We start from the raw sequence: 25,811 nt of genomic DNA, 5'->3' as shown, positions 1-25,811 counted from the left end.
ACGCGTCATCTCTCAGTCGCTCCGGGCACACTGAGCATCCCTTTGAAGTTTGGCCGACTGAAAGCACCGGTGGCCACGGGCCAGGGGGAGTCACTGCCAGCTCCCCACACTTGCCACTGCTGGCCCATGTCCTCTGGCCCGCAGAAACTCAGAGCTGAGGGATGTTTTCCTGCTGGACCAGGAATGAAAGTGTATTGGTAGGGCTTGCTCATCAGCATTTCGGGGCAAGGGGGGTTGCTTTGGGGCCTGACATCTTTCTCAGAACAACATGCACAGCTAATTGCTTCCCGAGACCAGCAAAGTCAGCAATGTTCATGGCTGCCAGTGGAAACAAGACTTAACAAAGCAAGTGGGTCTGCACCGAGTGTAACCACTCAGGGGAAAATCCCTGAATGGCATCGCGGCGGGCTGGGTGAAAAGCTCTGCTCAGCATGCCACAGTGGATAAAGGCAGGGTGCCAGGCTGTTTGAAGTAGGAGGTTTTGAAAATAATCCTGAAAATATTATGATGCTGTGCAGCAAAAACAATTGTAGGTCTTCAGCTGGAGTATTGCAGCCTACTGGGGTCATCCTCCTTGTCAAAAAAAGGAGGAGGACAGGATAACAGGAAGGGTCAAGCTGTGGATGAGGAAAGCTTGAAGGGGCTGTGACACACTTAAAAGAGAAGAACAAAGGATGCTACAGAAATGTGAAAACACAAACAGTTGAAGTGAACATGGATTATACGAGACAAGATTGCATGCACTGCTCTCCACCATTAAATCAACAGCTCACTAGGACCTGGAAGAATGTTTGGCATTTTTATGAACAGAATTAATACAAACCCATGTTAATTAGGCAAAATGTTGTTGTATAGACAGACTCTCTTGTGTCAAGACACAAGTAGCCATGGAGGTAGCAAGAATCATCCCAACAGGTTAGTCCATAATTGGAAATATTGCACTCGGGCTTGCCACAGGATCGGTGGCTTTCCTGGCCATGGATTTCTTGGACATAGCCATGTAGACAGAGTGGTGAGCAAGATGCGCTGCAGAGATGGGCAGACTGAGTCCAGGCTGTTCCTGGAGATTGCTTGGGTTGTGCTGAGCCCTGACACGGGAGGTGCCAAGCCCTCTTACCCTGAACTGATTTTCATGGGGTCTTTACCATTCTGATCTCTCAGCCTGAGAAGCTGAGGAAGGAGTGACAGGGAGTTTGCTGCCACTTATGCCTGAGGTCAACACAAATTATACAGCTGGAAAAAATCCATGGAGACAACTGAAGTGTCCCAAAGCCACAGATATTCTGGAGTTGTGGGCTGTAGCGACGGAGGGCCACCAGTCCCAGGGCACTGGTTTAGCTCTTTGCTATAACACCATCGATGGGAGCAATGAAACCCCATGTTTCACTCCCCAGTCCAGCCCCACAGAAGCCACCAGTTTGGCCACCATCCCCAGGGAACCCAGGGTTCCAAACCTTTTGCAGTGAGTACTGCAGTCAGTGCTTTCAAAAGCTCAGACTGTGCACCGGCTGCTCAGCAGATAGGAGAGCAGCTTAACACTCCCTTGCCAAACCTAAATCCCCTCTTTTTGCTTCAGCATAATCCCCTTTTCTGCCTCAGGAATGTCCATTTCCGTAAGCAACTTCTAAGGCTTTCCGGACTGCCAATATCACACACAAGATCCTCTGCCTTTGCTCAGAGCAGGCACAGCCAGCTGAAATGCTGCCATTAAAAACTCACAACAAAGACAGCATGAGAGATGCACTCCTTTCCAGCAGTGCAGAGCTTGCTTTCTTCCCCCCTCCTGAAGCTTGGCAAAATAGCAGAGCATGTTGTGCTCCAAAGATATTTCCGTACAGGAGAGATTTCTCTAGAAAAGCAGGGCCAGAAGGAAACATTATTAAACTCAAAATCACCTTACCCTCCCAAGCTCTTTGTCCTCCAGAGCCAGCACTCCTGTGCTCTCCGTGAACAGCTTCACCTTCACTGCAGGAAGCGCGTGGGTTGTCGTGAAGTCTCCCTGGGTGCCCCAGCTGTGAAAAGAAAGACAAAAGAGATGGTTCAGCTCAGCTGCAGGTCAGCACTAACACTGCTTGGGTGTGCAATGGTTAATCCAAAATGTCCTGTCTGACACAAGCTGAAGTGGTTGGGTTGTTGTGAGTGACAAAGGCATTAATTATCTTCCTTGGGAAATGTGGGACAGATGTTTGGAAAACCCATGATGATTCTTGGGGGGGAAAAAAAAAGAGCATTTGGGAGCAGCATGAAAACAAATTTAAGAGAACTTTCTTATTAGAAAGAACAATATGTCTCCTGCAGCGCCAGCCTGTGCAGTCACAAGAGAAGTTGAGGACTGAAGACATCTGCACCCAGGATGTCTGTAATCATTCAGGCCTCTGCTCTTCTCATGGCCAATTAACCTCTACTTTCCAGGCTGATAGCGAGGTTTGGTTTTTTTGGAAGAAACTGTAATTTAACCTAGGTCCTCTTCCAAGTCTCAGCCCAGGCCCAGTTTAAATTCAAGCTGTTATCTCTGGAGTAAACCTAGTTTGCTGGAGCTGTGGAGCAGGACACCAGCTCCTTGTGGATGGGATGGCAGTGGCCAGGAAGATGCAACCTCTACAACTACACAATGAGCTGAGACCACCGCCTACTATTTGTACTCCACAAGTCATTCCATGGCTTGGAAAGGAGTGTTACGGAGGCAGAATGACCCACAGTGTGTGAAAATGCCCTCTAGACATGCATGTCTCTAAAGGAAACTTCCAAGCTTCTGCAGTCACAAGTTGTCCAAGTGCACAAAGAACATGAACACATTCCATGTGGGACCCTGCCAAGACGGTGTTATGAGCAACACCTGTGAGAGATGTGGTGGAACACACACTGCAACCCAGAGTGCTGCAAGTCAGATTAGAGATTATGCCATACCTTACTAACGACTTCTATTTGCCCTCACTCTATTAATGACACATTCTGTGCTCTAGAAGTATCAATTTATGCTTTGCTCTCCATTGAGCAAATCTTGTCCAACCGAGCTCAGCAGATGAGCATGTTCAGTGAAGAGCTGATTAACAAACTCAGCTTCTTTATCAGCTCTGCTCTAAAGTTTTCTCTCCTGATGCCACTGATCCACATGTTTCATCTTTTATGATGATGCATCAAACTGCCACCAGTGCCAGAGAGCAGAGCTTTGGCATAAACCTACAGCACCACAGGTCCAGTCAAGTCCTCTATAATATAATCTTTTTCATGTGTGAGCCATCAGCTACATAATAACTGTTTTAAGCATAAGAACAAAGAAACAACTTTATTTTCTAATCACGGTTTCAGGTCACAGGTTATGTTTTCTCTCTTAAAAAACTCCGTTGTCACCAGGAGGGAAAATAGGGAGATAATCTTGCTTTGGGTAAGAGGCAAAAGTAAGAAAATATCCAACCTTAAGCTGTGTACTTTGACAGCATCTGCTTTATAGAACTCATATCGCTGTTTACTATTAAAAAGCTCTTATTTGCTGAAGCATTCCCAGACCATATGTTATCAACAAATGTTACTAACCAAATACAAACAGTAATTTTCATTAGGTTTCCTTCATGAGAACAACATTAACCACAAAGGGAATAAATGTTTCAAATGACAGTAAACATACATAGCAAACCCTTGACAACACTGTGGTGCTTACATATTCATACCCCCAAAAGCCCTGAAAAGATCTGCACCAACAAATGGAGACCATCAGAAGTTGGGTTTTGTGCTGGTTGGAGCCTGTGGTGATGTCATTAGTTGCCATAGTGATGTTCAGCATAAGGCCATAATTCATGTCACTGAAATATCATTTGTATTCAATCTAAGTACCCAGTTTATCTGGGCTGCGTATTAAGTTATTGTTGAGAAAATTAGTTCTGGATGGTAGCTAGGTATTAGGATCTTCTGAGGGACTAACAATGTAGTGGTTTAATTTCCATATTTAATTCCTAAGCAGGTTATCACTGCAGGAGTTCATTTGTTGGGAAAGAGCCTTGGGACTCATTCTGGACAAATCTCACAAAGTAGCCATGCTATCTTGTCCCCTATCATAGAGTTTGTGCTGACACTCCAAAGCAATAAAACTTTTGCAAATGAGGACAAATAAATGTCATTCTGGCCAAAAGGAGATTTACATGTATATATATATATATATACACATGCCACAAAAAGGAAGTACACAAGCAGAAAAATCCTGAGAGTACTTTTTCAGTCAAGACCATATCAAATACCTGAATCCCACTTGAACCCCTCAGCCCAGCATTTCTTACTGCCCAGTGCATTTCTTACTGCCCAGTGCATTCCAAAGCCTGAACTGATCAAGAAATGCTGCTGTGCACAGGGACTTTACTAGAATCACCACCCTATTTATGGCATCTCTGCTGTTCCAGTGGTATCACTAGGATCTGCAGGGTTTCTGCTTAGGTATCAAACTTAGGATGAGCAGCTAAACTCTTCTGGTTGCAAAGAGGTACTAACTTGACAAATGTTGGCCCTTGTTTTACCTTTACAAGCAAAATAAGGAGATCATCTCCATAGCCTTTGTGTCTACAGATTCACCTAGAGGTGCCATCACAGTTATTGATCAAAGACCCCAAAGCGCTGAGAATTTTTCCTGAATGAAACATAAAATGACACATATCCAGAGGGTAGGAGTGGATAACAAGGAACAAAGGTCAGCTCTTGTTTCCCATTACCTCAATGGGCTCATTTAACATGAAGCACCTGAAGGATGGGCTCACCTGTCTGATTTCAGGAACATTTGGGAGCTCTCACAAGCACTGTCCTCCCTGCCACATGAGGGACAGTGACGCTATTGCCAATGCAGGTGCCAGACTGCTCTGACCAAGCTGCTGTCAGCTGTCTCAAGTGACATGCTGCTGATCTGGCAAACCTTCAGCTTGATGCTACTCAGCCCTTCTGAACTTATGCCCAAAACTGGTAAGACCAATTAGTCTCCTGCTGATGCCACACCAAGCTCTTCCCCTTTCCTGATGTAAGATTACTGCAGAAACAACTGTCTTCATCCTATGGAAGTGCAGTGCTTTACATGCTGATCTTTGGCTGTGGCCTCTAAGGGCTGCTAAAATGCAGACACAGCAATTACAAAGTTAAATTACCACATAGCTAAAAAGACAAAAACATTAAAACACCATGGGACTGCTATGTTACAATGTGTGATTATCATACTATTTGGGATATGAATAAGGCTTGAGCAAAATCCCGTAAGCATCCCTGCTTGAGTCCTGACTGCACTCATGTATCACATGAAACCAGGCAGGAGGTTCTCTGACTCCAGCTGCTTTTCTCCATGATATCCCACTTATGTGGCCTAATCCTTAATTTTCTCAGCTGTCCTTGAGAGACACTGACTTAGTAATTTCTGTTCAACTCTAGCATGTAAGTTCCTCCCCAGGAAATTTTAGCACCCATGGCCTTCCTAAAAGTGAACATACACATTTAATACCCAGGAAAATGCATTAAATTTTCTTCATTTGTATACTGTGGTCTCCAGCAAGTCTGCTTAACTCTTGCCTAATTTGAAACATCACTCTTCTTCCGTCATTGCTCTTGTAACTTGATGTAGCCAGAACACTGAGGCCTGTGATTTCTAGAAATAAAGAACAAGTACAACTGGGTTATATTGCTGGGCCATGAATCAGCCCTGCTAACCAGCTCAGCCTGTCAGTGGGCTAACACGAGAGCAGCTGGAAAGCCATGTGCTTTCCACAGGGTTGACATTTAAACATGATCCATGACCGGTTCTCGTGGGCTTCAAAACTGCCAGAGGACACCTTTTATCCCTCTCCAGATATACTTATTGAAATGGGTTTGGTTGCCAGCTTGCATGGAACAAAAGTGAAAAAATCAGAAAATGAAAGTAAAAATGTTTACTAAAGGAGAGCTACACTCTTCCCTCAGTGGGTTCACTCCAGGTGTGCACTACACTCAATGCACACAGCAGTATCCTTGGACAGATGGTCTCTGCTGGAGATGATGCCCTTCTGCCTTGTTCCCACAAATTCACCACTTAAGTAAAAAAGTCTTGCAGAATAACATTCCTACATGTTGGTCAGATTTGCATCAGTTTATTGAGCCACCTGCTTGGTATAGTTTTTCCAGTCTAATCGACTCAGCAGCAGTGCCTGTCCCCTCCCAGGCCAGGAACATGTCCTTGGGAAGGCAGAACACAGCAAGTAGCTGCTTCCATCCCTGCAGGGGCACATCCACTGAAACCTGCAGCAGCATCCCCCACCCTCCTGCACAGCCAGCTGGCTGTGTACAGGGGCATGTAGGTCCAGCTGAAAAGCCTTTAATATATGTGACCATGTCTTGGACAATATTTGCAAGGCCAGTTTAACCTCACTCGCTCTTCTCTGCTGCCAGAGTGGGATCCCATGAGAACAAGACCAGCTGGTCTGGCTGCCTCCCTCCCTGTGCACTGCTGGTACTGGCAGGAGAGTCACGCACTTCTCTTCATCCACATTCCTCATCTTGTCCCTCCTGGCACTAACACCAGTATGTCTGTGTCCCTCCTGCTGTATTTATGGTTTGGTCCCCACACCGAGCCAGCTGGTAAAGGGAAGCTCATCGCAAGGGTGGCACAGACATCAACCTGACAGACACTGTCTGTGTTTTGAGGAAATACAGGTCAGCAAAGTCACCTTTTGCTTGGTGACTGCTTCACGTGGTGTGGTGTGATGCTTTTAACCCAGCCTTGGTTTTTCAGCTTACTGCAGTGCCCAGCCACGGTGCCTGCTGGAGCTGGATCCTGCTCTGACAATGGAGTGTTCCCATCCCGCTTCACTGCTGGGAGACTGAAATCCTACACAGTCTCAACTTAGATCTTCCAAATCCTGTCTAGCAAATGATGGCTTTATTTCTTTAGCACACTCCTTTCTTCCCAGAAGAGATCTTTGCAGGAAACCTCCTTAAATCTTAGGCCATAAATCATGTATGCCCACAGCTTGAGCACTGGGAAAAACAGAGTTAGAGCAGAAGCATGCTAGGCACTGAGCTAACCTACCTTCATGCAGCTGATGGAGTAGTGCACCTTTTCCTCTAATGTAATGGTAAGGTGTACCTCTTTTTTACATGTTTCTAGAGACACAAGCAAGGAGGAAAATAAATGGTCTTAAAACATGTTTAACAGTACATGAAGAAGCACACAGGAAAGCTTTTTGCTATATTCTCTAATGCTTTACATATACCAGCCATTCAAAAACATGAATTAGAGGCTGATGACCACCATTACCAGTGATCTTTCTGAACTTCCCTTGCCCATACTCTGAGGCTGCAGTTCATTATAATCGAATGCACATAGACTTAGCTCAACAGCAAAACCTGATGCAGGGATGGCACTAATCCCACCAGGATGAAAACATCCATTTTTGAAAATGAAAAGAGCAGTTGGGAACTTCTAGGAACACCATAAACTAGACAGCCCATGCGCTGACCTTTCACAAGCAGGTGCTGGGAGAGCAGACAGCTCGCTCCTTTTTGGGAGCAGTGCTGGTGAGGCACCAAACTGGCAGGGATGCAGCAGCACGGATGTGTCCCTGACACGTGGCAGAGGCAGGTGCTCACACCTGCACCAGCTGGGTCACAAAAGCTGTAAGAAACAGAAGTAGGGCATCCCAAGGCCTCTGGGAAAATATGTACTCTTCGCAACTCTCGTGGGTAATGGCAATGGATAACAGGTTTTTCGTTTATGTCTTTGGGATTTGAAAAAACCCAAAGGCACAGAAGAATTCAGAATTTTAGGCTCTCCAAGAAAACCCACAGGCTGGGTAACACACCTAGAGACCTGTGGAGTGCAGCTCCACACACAACTCTGTTTCAGTGGGAGAATGCAATAAATCACTGCTAGTTTGGGGATGCTGGACTGGGGATAGCAACAAACTCGTTTGCAACTTACTGCAGTAGAACTACAAACCTCGATTGAGGTCAGCTGAATTCTTCTAGAAACATAACCCAGTGGGCAATACAGCATCAATATTGAAAGATAAAAAGGTTATTTAGTCAGAAACAAAACAAGGTGGTGAGTAAAGACACCAAACAAAGCAGGAAGCACTTGCTGCAGATGAAGCAAGGGAGGTGTTGTTTCCTCCCACCAACCACAGCTATCCATTGGTAAAATACCAAGCCATTTAATCCATTTGGTGGGTTTTGTGGGACTGAGTTTGGATTTCACATGCTGTAGAGAGCCTCAAATGGATCTATGGCTCTGAGGAAAGGATCTGATCTTCGGCTATCGGAAGATACTGAGAAAAGAGACCAATCACAACTGTGGAAACCCACAAATTTAGGGGACTGTACTATCATGTACAAATGCCCAAGTCACCTGCTTTGGGCTCCTGCTATTACAATAAGGAGAGATCTATTTAATAGTCAGCAGAGTTAGGCCTTAATTTGCCTTACCCCAATTTAGCAAGCAGATGAAATGATGTCTGACCTAAAAGGGTCCCTTGTCTTCACTTCTAAAGTGGGGTGTTGGAGGTAACTGCTGCAGGTGCAATTAAAATCTCAAAGAATACATACAGATGCAGAGAACTTTCTATGTTTCTGCTCATGCAAAGATGACCTGGGCTAGGAAATACAATTCAGGTGCTAAGAAAGGCACCTTTCTGTTGTGCCTGTAGAAACGGATTAAGAACGGTTTGCATCCATAATAAGTCTTGATTCCCAAGAGCTGCTGAGCCTCCTCTGGGATTCCTCCCACAGTAAAAGTTTGATGTGTTTACTCACCTTCAAAACAGGATAACCAAAGACATCAGACACAGATTGACAACGCAGCCTATTTCTGTTTACATTTGTTTCCTCTCCTCCCTTTCTGCTGCCAGAACAGCCTTTCAGTCCCATCCCCTCGGAACAAGTTGAGCTGAAGTGGGAGTGACAGCACAAACAGATTTGATTCCTCCTAGACTTTCCTGCACAGACTTCGTAATGATTCAAACTCTGCTTTCACTGATGCTGCTCCCATGCAGGTGAGCGACAAGGCAGCATCTCCCTGGCACTGGCCAGCAGAGGCAGCTGTACCTGCCTTCCCTGGAGCTATGGAATGCTGAGCAGGGCCATATCTCTGCATGGAGCACTGATGTCCACTCTGATGGGATAACCCAAGGGCGCTCTGAGTGAATCCATCATTTCCCACGACATCCTAATTCCTGCTGAGCATATAGCATTCCCTCTTCTAAGAAAAGAGCACCACTGGTAAATACTTCGCTTACAAAAAGGGTGTTTATTTACCCCAAAACACCACTGCAGAAAGCACTATGGTGTTATCCAAAAGGTGAGCAGAGACAGCACGTTCCCTAAGGACTGGGCTCCTCCTACAGTAGCTGAGTTCCAACGTCCAGCATTTCATGGACTGCCCATTTTTTGTTCTTACGTCTCTGAGACACAATGTATATGTCACCCACACAGACACCACTCTGCTTAACATCATGCAGCCAGCAGTACCAGACAGCTGATAAGAGGTACCACCTCTCTCTCCAAGAGCTGCAACTCCCACATCCTCAAACTGGCTCCGGCAGCCCTACACTGCCGGCTGAGAGAGAAATATGTCTTGGAGAGCATCACATCTGTGCCTGAGTGTGCAAAGTGCAGAAGGAATAGGGTAAAGCTGACAGAGACTACAGCAAAGCAAAGCCTGCAAAGGTCTGCACTTGATCTGCTTGTGGCTCACACACAGTCCCCACAGACCCCGTTCCAGTGCCAGCACAGGGCACTGCAGCCAAGAGGAGCTGCTGAGGCCGACAGAACAGCTTTAGGAACCCAAAAAAGGATGATCTCTGCTATACAGAAAATATGGAACTTGATTTGTGTTTCCTGGGAATGACTGATAGAGTGGGGAAGTGTCATGAAGGAAGTAGGGAGGGGAGGTGGATTTAATCACATTATAGCTATTTACGGCCACGAGATGGCATTCCTGCCCCAGAGATGTCCCTGTGCCATGCCTGCACCCAGCCCAACTCACCTCCTGTGCCCAGGACCACACACCCCTCCTGGGCTGCTGCACCCCGAGCTGGGCTCTACTGCACAAATCTCCCGGCCGGTTTGGGTGAGAAATTCTGGCAATGCCATTCACCAAAATCTTTGGGGTATTAACAGGGAAAACAAGTAGTGTGATTACTTTCCATGATTTAAATGATGACTGCTTTTCAAATGCTCTGTGCTGTTCCCTAATACTTTCACAATTAGAGAAGAAAAGCTCAGCAGGAGGAAATGGAAATGAAAGCCCAGCATCGTTTCACTGGGAGGTCTGAACTGAAGGAATAATTGGTTTTACAAGGGCTGCCTACTATATGTGCTCCATCAGTGTATCTGCTTTGGATACAGCACAAGTTAAGAGTTTAAGTCACAAAATGCATCTGTGTGCATTTACTGTCTGTAGCTGTGACACTTCTTGCATAATACAATGTCTTGCAATGACATCCACAGGCTAATTAAGGTTTCTTTTGGTCAAAGATGCTCCACTGAACCAGCCCCAGAGCTGCTCATTTCACAAAACAATTAAATTCAGTGGTTAATCACTTCTCTCAAGTCTTGTCACCCTGAAAGAAAACCAAACTGCAGAGGACTGCCGCTGTTTAAGGCCTGGTCATGGTTTGGACTTAGTAAGGCCAAGCCCTGCCAGCTTCACAGAAACTCAGTATCTCACAAGCAGAGACCATGAAAAAGGAGAAAGAAATCCTCTGCCTGAAAATACAGGTTACTGGTTTGTGCCAACATAGTCTACACCTTCCTCTGTAAAATTCAGTAGAGGAGAGCAATGAAATATTTCCTAAATGTAAACAGAGCAGAAAACAGCACCAGGTGCCTTTCCAAAATCAGCTAAAGAGATGAACAAGATGTTCGAGACCATCTCTTGTTGTTGCATCACCACTTACATTTTTCCTGTCCTATATTTTTCTAAGACAGAATCCAAGACAGAAAGCCCAAATCCAGCCAGATACTTGGGATAAGGTTTGCCTTGCCTAACTTCTGACAGCTAGAAGCAAAGGCATCCTAGGATCTCCTGGTTCAGTGGGGATGAGTGGACAATTCCAGCAGGTGCTGCCCATCCTGTTCCTCTCTCCATCAGCATGCAGTGACAAGAGGACGTTGCTCCCTTTAAGTACTTTCAGACTTAGTGCTGTGGTTCGTTGGGAGATTTAGCACATTCACAAAGCCAACAGGCCTCTCTACCTTCATTTCACAGAAAGAACACTTAAAATGTTGAGAAATCACTGTCCAGACAGGAGCAGGCACAGTACCAAACCTTTAAAGCATGTTCTCTATCTCCCTACGCTGCTTTGCAACCAGCAATAGCAGCACCTCTCATTAAATGATAACGTGCACTACTTGTACAGCACTTAATAAATAAACCAACAACTGGGTCCTTTCACATGTCTCGCTCCCTGCCTTGGCAAATGACGTGCAGAATCTGCACTAAGGCATGGCTTAATTATTTTTAAAAAACACCAACCATGAGCAATAAACAAGATGACTAAATGTATCCCGGGACTTGAATTTTGCAGTCCTTCTCTTAATTTAGCACTGTTTCAGCTCACTGAATCTCAATCTCATTTCAATGTCCTTTTGGTCCCTACTATCCCATCTTAAGGTTGCATGAATAGGAGTGATGAAGCAGACGGGTGTCGATGAAAATTGCCTTGGGCATCATCACACCTTCTGGAATACTTAAATTTGAATGTATGTGCTATCACAGGAATACATAATTCCCAAGTGCATAGGAACACTCAAGAAATTAGACAGCTGGCGAGAAAAGAGAGACATTCATCTGTGAAAGAGAAGGTGCATGAGCTCAACCCTTACTAGACACCAGAGAATCCATGTGAAAGCAGTGCTGTGTGTGCCCTAAAGGTCAGGGAAAACACAGCCAGAGCTTGCACTTACTTGATACCAGCAAAACCAACTACAAGAGGTAAGTCTACAGAAACAAGCCTTCATTATTCTTCAACACAGCTTCTAGTGTAAAATACAGGAGAGGAGGGACTGCACATGAGACCTTTGGGAGCAGGATCACCACCCACAGTCCCAGCAGAGTATTCCACAACTGTCCAGGAGGCTGCTCACAGCAGTGTGGCTGTCTGGGTGACAGTCAGAGTAAGGGAATCCTGTGGGGTCTACCTTTATTCTGGAGAAAAACTCAGCCACTTAATCTAAAGCAAAATTTTTGTCCCCACAAGATAAGAACCATTCCTGCAGAGCAGCTATGAGTAAGCATCAGAAGAGGTTCTGAATTCCTAATTAAAAAAGGTATTAAATCACTTGCATGAAGACTTCCCATAATAGATCACACGCTTGCATCTGGGTAATAACTTTTTAGTGCAGTTTTTGCTGTGCTTAATGACTTGTCCACAGCCTCCATTTTCAGAAATGGGAACGTCACAGCATAAATCTCAGGAGCATTATGGAAATACTGTCACACACACAAAAAGGGATTTGAAGAGCAGGTCAGACCAGGCTAACAGCAGAACCCTCCAGGTGCAAAGTCAGGCACAGTCTCATTGGAAAACTGTCTCCTGGGCATGCTAAATAGCTGTCAGTGAAGAAATCGTTTATCAGGGATTTGGACACCACTTTGTACCTTTCAGCCTCAGACAGAGGGGCTAAAAACAACCGCCCTGAAGTTCCTGTTCCTGTCCCTGTCATTGTCACCAGCAGCATCACTTAACTCACAGAGAGCAAAGCTGAAAATCTCTCCTGGAAGACCTTTCTCCAACAGATGCCCTGGGGCAGACTGACCCTGTGCTCAGAGACTCACCCCAGGAACGAGGACTGCACCTCAGAAGTGATGGTGTCTGATGTTACCTGTACCCAGGGCTCAGTCACCGGCCTTAACACATTCCTAAATCTCCTGGAAGTTTCCTAAGGAGAAAGAGCTGCAAACATCTGCACAGCTGTGAAATGAAATCATCTGACTGGAAAGGCAAGCCAATTGGTATGGGTAATTAACACAGCTTATATTTAATGCTGAAGCCAATTAGAAGAGGGAGGAGGGGGAAAAAAAGGAAAAAAAAAAGCAGCTACTTCCTAAAATTTCCTTTTGTTTTGTTTTTCACCCAGCATCGTGAATTTTGCTTACACAGGGCTTAGCTAAGCATGTAAACCTAAATATGAATGCCTGCTTAAAACCCTCAGCCACTCAGGTCTTGTGCCTAAGCTTTGCCTTATCTGGAAAAGCCTTGCCAGGCACAGCACCAACAGCTGTACTGGGAGATACACAACATGAATTATGGGCTAAACTCTGCTCTCACTCACATCAGTTTAAACCCCTTTAGTTCAGTGGAGTTAAATTAGTTCTACAGCACACGGAATATTTATTTGTAATTTATACATCTCGGAAGGACTTTTCTCATTTTACCACAGGGGAGTGTGCAGGGCATCCCCAACTAATTTTGGCAGCAGAACACTGACTGCAACAAAACGCTTTTATCATGCTCCTATCTGTGCAAAGCCAACGGGCAGCACTTCACACTCCAGGGCCTGAGGTGGGGGATTCCTGAATGAAAAGACCAGATTTTCCCCTTCTGCAGACAGAGAAGAGATCCCTGTTTGCCAGCCTCCCTTCCTGCAGGGCTTCTCCCTTTGCTGCTCAATGCCCATCTCCCAGAAGGAGAGGGTGACCGAACGGCACTGAGGAAGGATGCTGTGCACTTCCAGTCCCTCTTCACGGTCAGGCAGCGGGCTCTGATGGATGTGGCACACCAATCTGAAACAAAACCCCTGGCTGAAGGATAAGGATGGAGATCTGGTGCAGCCTGTCGAAGCAGAGATAAGCAGCTGAGCTGTCACAGCACCTTGAAACAAATCAGGGAGCAGGATCAGAACAAGCACAGAGATAAAACAAGGCACTCCTGTCTCCTAGGGCAGTGGGTAAGAGAAAGGAGATGGGAGAGGTTTAGAAGTTTACCAAAGACACATCATCAGAGTGAATTTCTGGAAAGGCCCAAGCCCTTGGTCATGACAAACAACATATGATATAGAGTCAGATGAGATTCATTGAGTGCCCTCTCTCCAGCACTGCCATACAGTACATGCTGAAGAAAATTACATGGAAAAAACCCCAAGCAATGATGATTTGTCTTTTCTCCTTCAAAAACAACAATCTTCATTCCCACCTATTCTCTGAGCCACTGGACAACCCTTGCACTAGGGTTGAAGGTGCTCAACCTCAAAATAAAGACACTTCCAAAATAAAGACAGCCCACACCTCTGTCCCTTCTTGGCTGTGCTAAAATGCACAGACAGGATGGCCAGATTCTTCCCCCACCAGTTATTTACTGCTTTTACCCCAAATGGTTCAGCTGAGGTTGATGCAGGGACACGATTTTCACTACTGTTGAGTCAAGGGAGAATGAGACTTATCTGTGTGCCAAAATAGGTCCAAGTGAATACACAGCATTTATTTACAAGGCACGTAGGACCTTGCTGTTGTTTGGGTCTCTTTGTTTTCTTTTGTTCTGCTTACATCAGAGAAAGGTAATAGAAGATGCTGAAACACTGGCACAGCTGATGAGCACTGCTACAAGCATGGGTTACTCTTTAAATATATCCATCAGCCTCTTTAGAGGCTGTAGAACAGGGGTGTTGTGGCTGCATCTTTTGTGCTATTCCCAAACCCCTCAGCAACCCTGTTTTCAGGCCGTGCAAATGGCAGCACTACTACCACAGCTCCTGGAAGGGCATTTTGGAGACATGCAGACAGCAGACCTCAGGTCAGCATGCAGGGAAAGGGGGGTATAAACCCCTCAACCATCTGCAAGAATACAGTTCCAGTGTGAAAAGCAGCAAAATCCTGCTCACATTGGGATTTGGGATATTTTTCAGAGGCATCTGCAGGTTAGGACATAATACACAAAGGTTTTTTCTTACACAACTTATTAAAAGCACTACCAATAATACACTGCAAACCTGACCTGAAATAAACCTTAGCATTTCAGGTCTGGCTTTCTCTAGAACTGTGCCATTGCACTGAGGCAGATAATCCTCACATGAAGGGATTGGGCTTAAAATGTCAGCAATCCAGCACGGAGCCTGAGAAGAAATAGAAGGCCAGTATTTACTGCTGTCCCAAGAGCCACACTCTTCACACACGACTCATCTGATCACTTGGTTGTTAACTCTGCTGCTGCCCTGCCTCTCTCAAGATCTGCAAACAGCTCTAAAGTCACTAAGCTGCCTTCAAACACCTTTTTGTCAAAAACTGCTGGTTTTGCACCAAGAAAGATGAAAGGAGAATCTCTCACAGACCTGGATCAGTGCTTTTTGAAATCTGCTCCAGGCCAGGGAATCACCTTTCCCCATTAGGGATGTGGAGCCAAAGTTAGCACCCCTGGCATGGCACTGAGCTGAAGAGCAGCCACTGCCACTGCTGTGACTTGGGTGTTTTAGCTGAGGGCTGGCATTTCAAGGACACATGAGAATATAGTGACCAACTCCATGAGTTAGGTGAAAAGATGTCCTACCGGCTCAAGTGGTCCCGTATCACCCTCCACCCCAGGACACAAGGCTGTCACAGAAAAGTGAAGTCTTCCAGTGAATCTTACTGTTCAAATACAAGCTACTCACCTCCAGGCCAGGCAGCATCCCCTGCCAAAGCACGCAAATCCTGGGATGCTGGGCAGTGAGCAGGACCTCATGCCTTTGCTGAGCTGCTTCCTTTATCAAGGAGCGGTTTGTTTTTATTATAAAAAGTACACAAACAAACATGGTGTGAATGACCTCAATGAGCATCTAAACTGACACCCCAGAAGGCTGTTTTGCCTGGCCATAAATTGTCTGTCTCTAAGGCAGCACTGCTCAAAAATGCACCAAAAATTTCTCTGAGATGTTTCTATCACTGCCCTCATCACCGGAGTACCTGAGGGCCTTCAAGTCTTGTATTAAGTAACATGACAAAAATGTCACATCTGGGTCATTCTCTCTTTCCTGCTCTTCTCAAGAGGAGAATTAAGTGCAGTAAATTGCTTTCATTGGACTTTGGTTTCCTGTGTCTGTGGTGCTGCGTCTGCAAGAGGAAGCAAGGTGAAAGAAACACTTCTAATGCAGAGAGGAAAAAAGGACAAGCTTTCTGTGGTGGCCTCTGGTTTCTGTGAATGTTATCCTAGAGCCTCTGCTTGGCTGGTCTTTGGTTTTGGAATTAGAAAGTCCCAGGACCCTCAAGCAACACAACTGTCAAACCTACTCCCTTCCTAAGGCATTTCCATAGGTATTAGCCCAAGTGCTGGAGCCATCCAGAAGATATCACACCTGGCTCACACCTCTACAGGAAGCCAGAGCAGAGAAAGGATGAGTGTGATGGACTTGCATAACTCATATCACATTGCAGCATTCAGTGTCGGCTGCATTTTCCTGAGGGCTGATGGCTTCATGCCCAGACATTGTACATTTCATTATGATAAAAACACCCACTCAATTGAAGAGCTCACTCCTGCAGCCCTTATTTTAAAAACAATTCTTGCAGAAATGGTCCTACGTCTGGCAGCAAGAAGGTTTGTGCAAGGAAGGACAGACCCTTTGAGCAAAAGTGGGATGAACAGACCAATCTAAACAAGTACATGTAACCCAGAAGTGTGCTTTTCAGTATGGATAGTAGTAATTTCTCCTAGATAGAGCCCAACTTTCTCCACTGAAGCAATAAAAATACCTAAAATAGTGAAATTGTAGGTTCTTATGGAAATTTTGTTCCAAGCATAGCTCTCTTCCTTCCTTCTCTGAAGGAGATTTTTGAAGCATTTTGAAAAGTAAGCCAGGCTGCAGCACTTTCCCTGATTGGGAATATTGTTTTTAAACCACTTAGTGCAGATTCCTGCTGCTCTGGTGCAGTGCAGGGTACAAGGCATCAGCAGTTTCTGTGCCTCTATGAGAGGACAGCGATGGAGGGAGGGCAGTGTGCCCTCAGCTCTGCTCTCTCCCGAGTGTCTGCCCGCAGTGCTTGTGCACTCCCATATAATGCAACCAGGCAGTTTCAGCTTTCCTTCCACCAGCTTGGGAAGCTCCTGGAAAACCATGAAGAACTGGCCACTTGGAGGGAATGGGATATGGAAACAGAGGAGGAATATCCCAAAAGCAGCCCCCTCCTGCACTGCTTCCTACTCCTGGAGGAGGCTTCATACCACCTTGGCAATTCTCCACTGTGAGGACGTGCATCGAGAATTAAATTTAAGGGTGGAATCTCTGCAGTGATCCAGAGAAAAACTGCCTCAAATCCATAATGTTTCAAGCTAACTAATCCTACAAATTGGAATGGAAATAAGCCATTCATCATTTTCTCCTTCCAAATTAACCAAGATCAATCACTACTCACAGGCGTTTCACAACATCTGGGCAAGACAAAAGTGGGGATTTGGGGACCAGACCAAAGAGGACAGGACAAGACCCTGCCCTTGAATGGGACTGGGTCAGAGAGGCCTCTGATAAAGCTTTAACTGAGTGACTTGAAGCTTTTCCCAGCTCCTCTCTCTCACCTCTGGCTGAAGCTGCCAGAGTGTCTCCCTGCCAGCTGTTTCCTTTCTCGTAGGACTACCAAAACCCAGACAGTGAGGATGAGATAATGTACCTACACCTGATGGCACCAGTTCAGATGGACACTCAGACAAGTATTTATCTAAGCACATCCTTAACTCCATCCCTATTTAGCAAAGTCTTTACGTACAGGCCCAAATTTATCTCTCTATGGCTACACGAGACATAAGCCTCTCATTAACACCTCTTTTTCTCAATCAGGGCTTATGTGCCATTCTTAGCTGCAGGATGATGCTCTGCATACGTGGAAGGCCACATTTCTCCTCTGCTTCTCAGTCCCCTCTGGCCTCACCATGCAGGAGGCAGAGCTATCTGCAGTGACTTAGCAGCATAGAGATGGGGCAGAGGAGAGCATGGTGGAGAGTGAAAAAAGCAAAGCAAGACTTACGTTGGCTTTGAGGCTTCAGCCTGGTCAGTCTGCAGTTTCTCCCCACCTTCCACTTCCATGGTGCAGTACACGATACGGTTGGGGGCCAGCGACTTCAGACCCTGCACCTCCATGATGACAACCTGCCGGGAGAGAAGGAGAAATGTAAGAGGAGCAGCCTCCTTCAGACCTTGCTGTGGCTCCTGACACAGCCAGTGCTGGGGGCCTTCATGTGCTGCTGGCTGTTCATGGTGGCAGGTGGGCTGGGACAGTGGCACTGCCCAGGCTGAGTTGTAGCCAGTGAGGTCTGTGTGGAGATCAGGACTCCCTCTGCCTGCACATGGGCTTGTTGAAACCTTTGAGTGCCCAGGGCTGCACCAAGCTTCAGGAGATGGACTTCACAGACATGGTCCTGCCCCACCTAGAAGTGCCTTAAAATGTGTAATCCAGAAAAAAAAGCACACAACTACTCAGTTTGTGCCAACACAATAATAAGAGTAATCACACAACGGTTTGGGGTTGACCTCTGAAGATCATCTAGTCCAATTCCCACATCGTGGCAGGGACATCTTTCAGTAGATCAGGTTGCTCAGAGCCCCATCCAACCTGACCTCAAACATTTCCAAGGAAAAAGCATCTTTGCCCCAGTTGTTCTCTGTTCCTGTGTCTCACTACCTTCACATTTTCTAATACTCAATCCAGATCTACCCTTTTTCAGTTTAAAATGTTGTCCCTTGTCCTGTCACTTTACAGTCCTGGTAAAAAAAAAATCTTTCTCCATCTTTCTTATAAGAAACTTTTCTTATTAAGAAATCATCATCTTAGTTTCTTGCAGGTAATTACCTTTTTTTCTTTTTTTAAAGGTGATTAAAGGTGATTAATCCCATTAACTACATACCTTAAACGTTTCTACAAGAAGCACCGGGGGAGTTTCTGTTCGTGTTTTAATACAGATATCTATGAAGTATATACACAGGGGTTTAAAATTGTTCTCCTCAGGTCTTCTGATCTGGCTTGAGCTGAAGATCCCCTCGCTGGCACACAGAGCTCCACAAACCCTCTAATGAGTGCACATTTTCAGTAAAAGCTCTCTTGCAGCAAGAGTTTTCAGCACTGAGCAATGCCCAGACCTGCCAACTCCTGAAGTCAGTGCTTCACTGAACTTTGGCTTCCCACCAGATGGGGTTCAGCTGGAGCAAAGCATTGTAGACGCTCTGTACACACAGCTGTACATGATGCACAGGCTTCTGCAACAGGGAGGTTAATTGCTTTGTGATAGCTCCCTGCTCCTCCAACAGGAATGCTTGGAAGTCAGGCTTTATTTAATGTTGTTCCTGAAGGCACGATCTCTGGGTTCACAGCCCTATTTCTAAATAAGACTGAACTGAACACTATAAAGAAGGTTTCAGACATCTAGTGAGTTAAGCTCTGAGACTGGACAACCAGTGTCATTAAGTTTTGCATTGGCATTATATGTATAACAAGAGACCTTTTTAGGAAGCAAAATAAACAAGAAACTACACAAAAATAGAATTTCCTGATTTTTCTGCAGCCTACATTTTTGACTCTAGCCTAGTAGTTGTTTTGACAATGTAACATAAACCCACTCATTGACAGACAACCACAACTCTGTATGGGTGAGCTTATGACTCCTTGAAGTAAATATGCCTGCAAATAGACCACAAATATGTTTGCACAAAACAACTGAGTTGGCTGAAAACAGCTCCTGAGCAACACTGTTCCAGGACTGAGGCAGCCTGTGTCAGAGGTAATGGAGGTCCCACAGCATCCTGCCTTCCCCTGGGCTGCACAGACAAACTGCTCGACAGAGCAGAAGGTCAGTGTTCAACACAGAGCAAAGAGCAAGCCAGCACAGCACAGTATTTCCACACAAACTGCAAGGCAATCTGTTGGGTGCATTCAAAACCCAGCAGTTTTCAACAATTTCAACATCCTCAACAAAGAGGAAGCAATTTTTGCAGTGAAATACAGCGACCCCTCTAACTTGCAATAATTAAACACAGTGACATTTACGGTGTTGCATTACTGTATTGGTTTCGGGGGACAATACAGGCTCAGGTTTACTGGGGTACACTCAGTAACAAACTGCACGAGGAGGTCAGTTAATGATGCAGATTTCTGAGCCATATGATATACCTTAGCAGCAAATGCCAGACAGCATATATCACGTAGTTAGTTCCAACAAGATGGTGAGACACCAGAAAGGACACAACATTTGATCACAGGCAAAGCTTCCAGTAACCAGGGAGGAGCTGTTCCTCATGGAGATCAGAAAATGATTTCTACTCACCTTGCTTCAACTAACTGAAGTTTGAAGGGAGCAGAACTTGGTTGCTGTGATTTTTACTCCCATCAACTCTGCACCCTGTGGTGTGTGTGAAACTTACCTCCAGGGAGAATGACAACACGACATCTGACTTGGAAAGCTGGTTCTCATTTTCTTCTCCCATGTCAATTATCGAGGTGTTGTGGCTACGTTTCAGCTTCTGCAGCTTGAACTCGGAGCCTCCTTTAGACACAGGCATGCTCTCCAGGTTTGCCATCAGGAGATTGACAGACGACTTCAGCTCCTCAATGTACATGTTCTCCATTTCTTTGGACACAAACTTGGGAAACTTGCGTTCCTTGGATTTGGAAAGAAACACAACAGAAAGAATGGCTGTGACAATCAGCAACCACTTGTTGCACTGGAAGAATCCCCTAGGAGCATCTGCAGAGGTTTGCTAGCAGGGAACTCCCACAAACCAGATGACAAATTACAGCTTCCCCCTGGGTAATGTAAAAACATTATTAGCTTCCATAGAATTACTATTTGGTTCTTGTCCAACTTTCCTGTTTCTTGCATGGACTTGCATTTCATTGATTTTTCTATCAGCAAATGGATTTTTTCATATGTATGTATTCACAATTACAAACACTCCAGGCCAACTCTCAGCTGAACTTTCTGACTGACAGCAATTTACTAAGGATTCAAAGGATGTTGACAGTAAGGGACTTGTCTTCCAGTCTCCCAAATGCACCAGTTCTCTTTAAAACACTTCTGAGCAGTTGCTCCATCAGTTTTCTAGGTATGAAAGGAGCCCAAAGAGGGAAAACCAGCAATGCGTGGGCAGTAACATGTGGTCCCAACTGGAAGAAGGGACCCTTCCCACTACTTGCCAGGGCCTGAATCTCCCTCCAAGACAACAACCTTTCATTCCAGTGCTGCTTATTGTCAACAGGAAATTTAAAGATTAAAACCAAAGGTGACAGTGAGAGAAAAATATGATGTTCCCCAGTGCATGTTCTCAGCTTTGAACTTCTGCCCATCACTAGTCTGAGCCCTATGTCTTCTGACAACTCTTCCCATGCCCTGAATCTGCTCAGGATTTGAGCGTCTCTCAGTGGGTTACGAGAGACTGTGCATGGTGTGTGACGGCGAGGCAGCATCTGCAGCCAGGGAATGTGAAGCTGACGTGCAAAGTATCTTGGTAGCAATTCATAATATTGTAAAAAGCTGTTTGTAAAATGTATGCTAGAAAAGAAAACAAGGTCATGTTTCTTCTAGAAGACTGTCATCAAGCTGCTGAAAAAGTACTCCACTGCACTAGTTTTTGCATCAGTCCTCGTTACAAGCACAGCTCACAGCAGCACTAGCACCAAGCAGTTAAAATATAGTCATCTGTTTCCAGTCTCAATCTTGGGAAGCAATTCCCCCATGTAAATTAGACCTGGTGCAAGATAAACCACCTAATCAGTCTGCTTTATTGTCTATGCATTGTATAAGTTGCAAGTCACCCTTAGGAAAAAAAAAAAAAGCAACTGTTTTGTGGATTTTGAGAACTACTGCTGAAGCAATGATGTTCAGACATTATTGCTTTTTTACCCTGCTGCCATCCATCTCTCCAGGGACTTCAATTTTGGCACTCCCTCCACAAACCTCTTCAGAAGTGCAGCAAGACTGAGACATTTCACTGTGTGCCACCAGCAACATCTCATATTAAGGCTAAAAATGTCTAAAGTGACAGAAAACAGTTTAACTGAGACTATTTGACTGATGATGGAAATGCAGAGATGCAGGTGTAGTCTCTAGTTACCCACTGGATTGGAGATAAAGCTGGGGAAAGTCTCAAGAAAGGCACTATAAGAGAAGCAGATAACAGCAAGATTGGGTGTTAGTCACCTCCACGTGTACTTTGAGCAGAGAGGGGACCAGGAATGGAGACAAGCATAGAGAGACGCAGAGTTAAGAGACTGTGAGAAATGACTAGTCCAGCAGGCTGGAGCAGAGTGGACCAGCCCCAGACAGACATATCACTCTGGTCTCATCACAAGGTCTCATTTAGTTGCCCCTACACATGCTCCTCCTTGTCCTTGAGGCCAGGTGACTGGGTGGGGGAAAAGGCACTCCAGGACAGCAGAGCACTTGCTACTGCAGAGAAAAATACATGTCTGCCTTGGCATCACTAAGCTTTCAGCTGTAATGCTGCTCTATTTGGCAGCTGGAAAAGTACAACACGCAGAATGAAAAGCCTGTCCAGATTCAGCTTTAAAACATCTCCTTGACTTTGAGCGTGATCCTCAAGCCGTCTGGCTCCAAGGCTGGGCTTATGTGCTTTGATGGAGTCAGGCTCAGTGGGGGACCCTGCCTAACGCTGCCCTAGTGCTGTGCTGAGCTGCACTCTCCTGGGCACATGGGAAGGCAAAAAGACCCAGAGCTGTGCCCTGGTATCCAGAGGCAGGAAGGTTGGTGTGCACAGTCACTGTTCAAGGTCACACAACAGGTCAGACGAGGGCGTGCAGAGCCACCGGTTCTGAAACACTGCAATGCTAAAGTCCCGTTAGACTCCACAGCCTTTGATGCCTCTGAAATGCAAATATCCTAGTGTGAATTTCCTAATTTATTAGCGAGGCATTAATTTGCCTTGAGCATGGAATATCCAAGACAGCCACCTCAGGGCTGGTTTCATGAGCACTGTAAGCCTCCCTGTGCAGCAAATCTGTATTAAAAGCTGCAAATTGGAGATAAAATTGGAAATGCTATCCTTTCACTGAGCTGAATTGTGAACCTGCCCTCTGCTAGAGGGAAAGCAGCCTTGCCCAGAAAGGAGGATACAGAGAAGGATTCAAAAGGTCATTTGGATGCCTCCAAAAGATGGTATTCATGGGTCTGAAAGAACAAGGTTTCTCGTAGGCAGATGCTGGTGGGACCTGACATTCTGGAGAGAAGGCCTGCAGCAGTACCATGAAGGAGATTTAATATCAGTAGCTGCCAACTGGATCACAGGTAAGTTCCTTTTACTCGAAACCACCCTCCAAGCTGCACAGTTGTATTTTGAAGGTTGAATTCTGCACAGGGATATGTCAGGTTATGTTGAGGAGTTTCCCCTGACTGACTCTCACAGGGCCAGCAGTGTCATGGTTTGTTTTCAGCATCCTTAGGGGAAGAATAGAAATGGCAAATTCTCTTTTGCAAAAAATAATTCATGAAGCTGCAGCTTCTGCTGGTTGCTACTGAATCATGCATATTGTTGTCCCACATGCCATAAAGAGAAAATGAAACAACAAAACCAGGCAATCTCATTCTGGCACTCAGGGCCTGGCTACCCATCTCGGAACCGGAGCAGCCGTGCTCTGCACGGGGGCCTACATTTCACTGCAAATGAGTACTGTAGGTTTTCTTGACAGGAATAAAATGGCAAAGGGCCAAATACTGAACAAAAGAGCTGCAGTCGGTTTGCTGTTTTGCTGCACCACCATTTGGCCACGTCGTCCTTGGCCACCTCACTAATTCTATCAGTGAAGTGGGGAAAACCAGAGCCTATGTCCCTGAAGACGCAACAGCAGCAGCTGTTTAACAGAAGTGTTAATGAGGAGGAGCTGTGCAGGCACCAACAGCACCCTTGCTAATGCCTGACCATAAATGAATGTGCTCTGCTTTTCATACCCAGGGATATCAGTGTGGCTGCAAACAGCTCTGATATTACCTTTCCTATGAAAAATCCCGATTTGGGCACAGGTCAGTGCTGGGAGAGCTGCTGCTGAAAGGCAGGCCCCTAGACTGAGCTTGCCTCTCTGATTAGACCTTTTTCTTTTCCTTCTAGAAATGGTTTCTTGATTATCAAGAATGGCCAGATAGATCACTCCCAATGACTTCAGCCCCTTTAGGGCTTTATCAGAGCATCTAATTAGAGGCAAGGATAAAATCTTGGCTTTACTGATGTCAACAGAACCCTCTCCATCTATGGTCCATCAGAGGCCACACAAATCTGCACTGTGTGAGGTGTGATTTGTTCCTAGGGAGACAGCTCCTTACAGAAGGGTCTCTAGGGAGCTTAGCCAGGTGCTTGGTTACCAAAACTCTTTGGAGGTCCTGTGCCTGCTGCTCCAAACAGCAGCAATGCCTGCAGGGTGCAGTGCTGGCCTGACTGCTCTCACGCATAGTGTGAACTTGTTTGGGACAACACATCTGAAGTACCTTTACTGAGGCAGCATCTACCTACAGGGAGGAAACTGTGGCTCCCAGCAGCCCAGCAAAAGGCACAAATCCCTTCAGGGCAATTTCTGTCTCCTTTGTACATGCCATCACACACCTTATTGCCCAACGCAGAAATTTGACAGAGTTTGACAATATCTTTGCCACTGGTGAGGATTTGTAAGGGATTTTGCAGGAACCCAACCTGTCCCAGCTCATCAGGACATTCCAAGGAACGCACATCACAACAGCTTCAGCTGTACTTGTTGTTTTGTTTATAGTTAAAAACCTGGTAATTTTTATATGGTGATTACTGGGAGAAAAAACCCATAAGAGAATGACAGAACCTGGGGGCTGCATCAAACTACTTATATATGAAGAGCTTATTAATAACAGCAGACTTTTTTTTACCTTGGCAATTTGCTCTGCCATTTGGAGACGTCCATCCAACTCACGCCTGATCTGTGCTGCTTGCTCATCTGGGTTGTCCAGCTGTATAAAAACAAAAAGCGAAAAATTAACCAATGCAGCACCTTTACGAGCAGTTCAGTTCTTCCAGCTGACCACCTGCACTACATTATCAGTGAAGTATAGCATAGAGGGAGTGGTGATGGGCCACCTTCTGGAAGAGAAGCCCCCCCAAAGGACGCCCACGATGCTCACCATCCCAAGACAGACAGTTTTGGTACCTGCCCAGCTGCCTCCTGGGGCTGAGCATCCTCACCCTGAGGTCTTACAGCCACTTTGCCCTGTGATCCAGTCTGGCAGCAAACCCTGATGGTGACTACCTGAAACCCTGGAAAGTGAGGTGCCTTCCAGAGGTATCACTTCACTGGCGTTTGAGAAGCCTACAGCACCCTGTGCTGGGGCAGGACACTCAGCAGCTCCAGATCACCAAGCCAAACACCCTCGTCCCTGCTTGCCACCCAGAAAAAACATAAGGCAGCTCAGCAGAAATGCACAGCAACAGCATTTGCTTATTTTCTTTCTCTTTTCCTCCATATTGCTGCATCCCTGTGCTACCACCTAATTTGTGTCATCAGTTTTTCAGCAGACTTCAGCAGAGATTTTATGGGGGTATTTTTGGGGTGTTTTTTTGCAACGCACTGCCCACAGCCCTGTGGTTCAGTGTTCGGCATCTGGCCAGCTCTGAAATGTCTTCTGAGGGCAAAATGTTGTTTCTGCCAGTTAAGTAAGTGATTACAGCACAGGTGGAAGAGGCACAGTGACTGCTGCAAACAGTTTCCTATTGGTAGGACTTGGAGCAGGTCTGTTATTTTTAGTGGGAATACACAGGTATGAAATCACAGAACAGGAAAAACACACAAAATCAATCCAACAACTGCTATAATGAGGTGGCAATTTTATAGCTGTTTTCCAGATTCTCACTGCTCTTTAGACTCCTTTGGGGTCATTTTGGCCACGGCACAAGGC

The 25,811-nt window shown here is 45.7% G+C and overlaps 1 protein-coding gene across 1 annotated transcript in view; it reads right to left on the bottom strand.

Annotated features, from left to right (window-relative positions):
* CADPS (calcium dependent secretion activator) overlaps nucleotides 1-25,811 on the bottom strand; it is a 211,082-nt gene that overhangs the window by 111,617 nt on the left and 73,654 nt on the right. The window contains 4 exon segments of the mRNA XM_032699168.1: nucleotides 1,901-2,012; nucleotides 17,924-18,045; nucleotides 20,311-20,547; nucleotides 24,789-24,869. Of these exon segments, the coding sequence (XP_032555059.1) occupies nucleotides 1,901-2,012; nucleotides 17,924-18,045; nucleotides 20,311-20,547; nucleotides 24,789-24,869 (552 nt within the window).

This window comes from Chiroxiphia lanceolata, chromosome 11, assembly GCF_009829145.1.
Source record: "Chiroxiphia lanceolata isolate bChiLan1 chromosome 11, bChiLan1.pri, whole genome shotgun sequence".
Classification (NCBI taxonomy): domain Eukaryota; kingdom Metazoa; phylum Chordata; class Aves; order Passeriformes; family Pipridae; genus Chiroxiphia; species Chiroxiphia lanceolata.
Note: the sequence above shows the minus strand (reverse complement) of the source record. Positions and strands in the feature narration are given on the sequence as shown.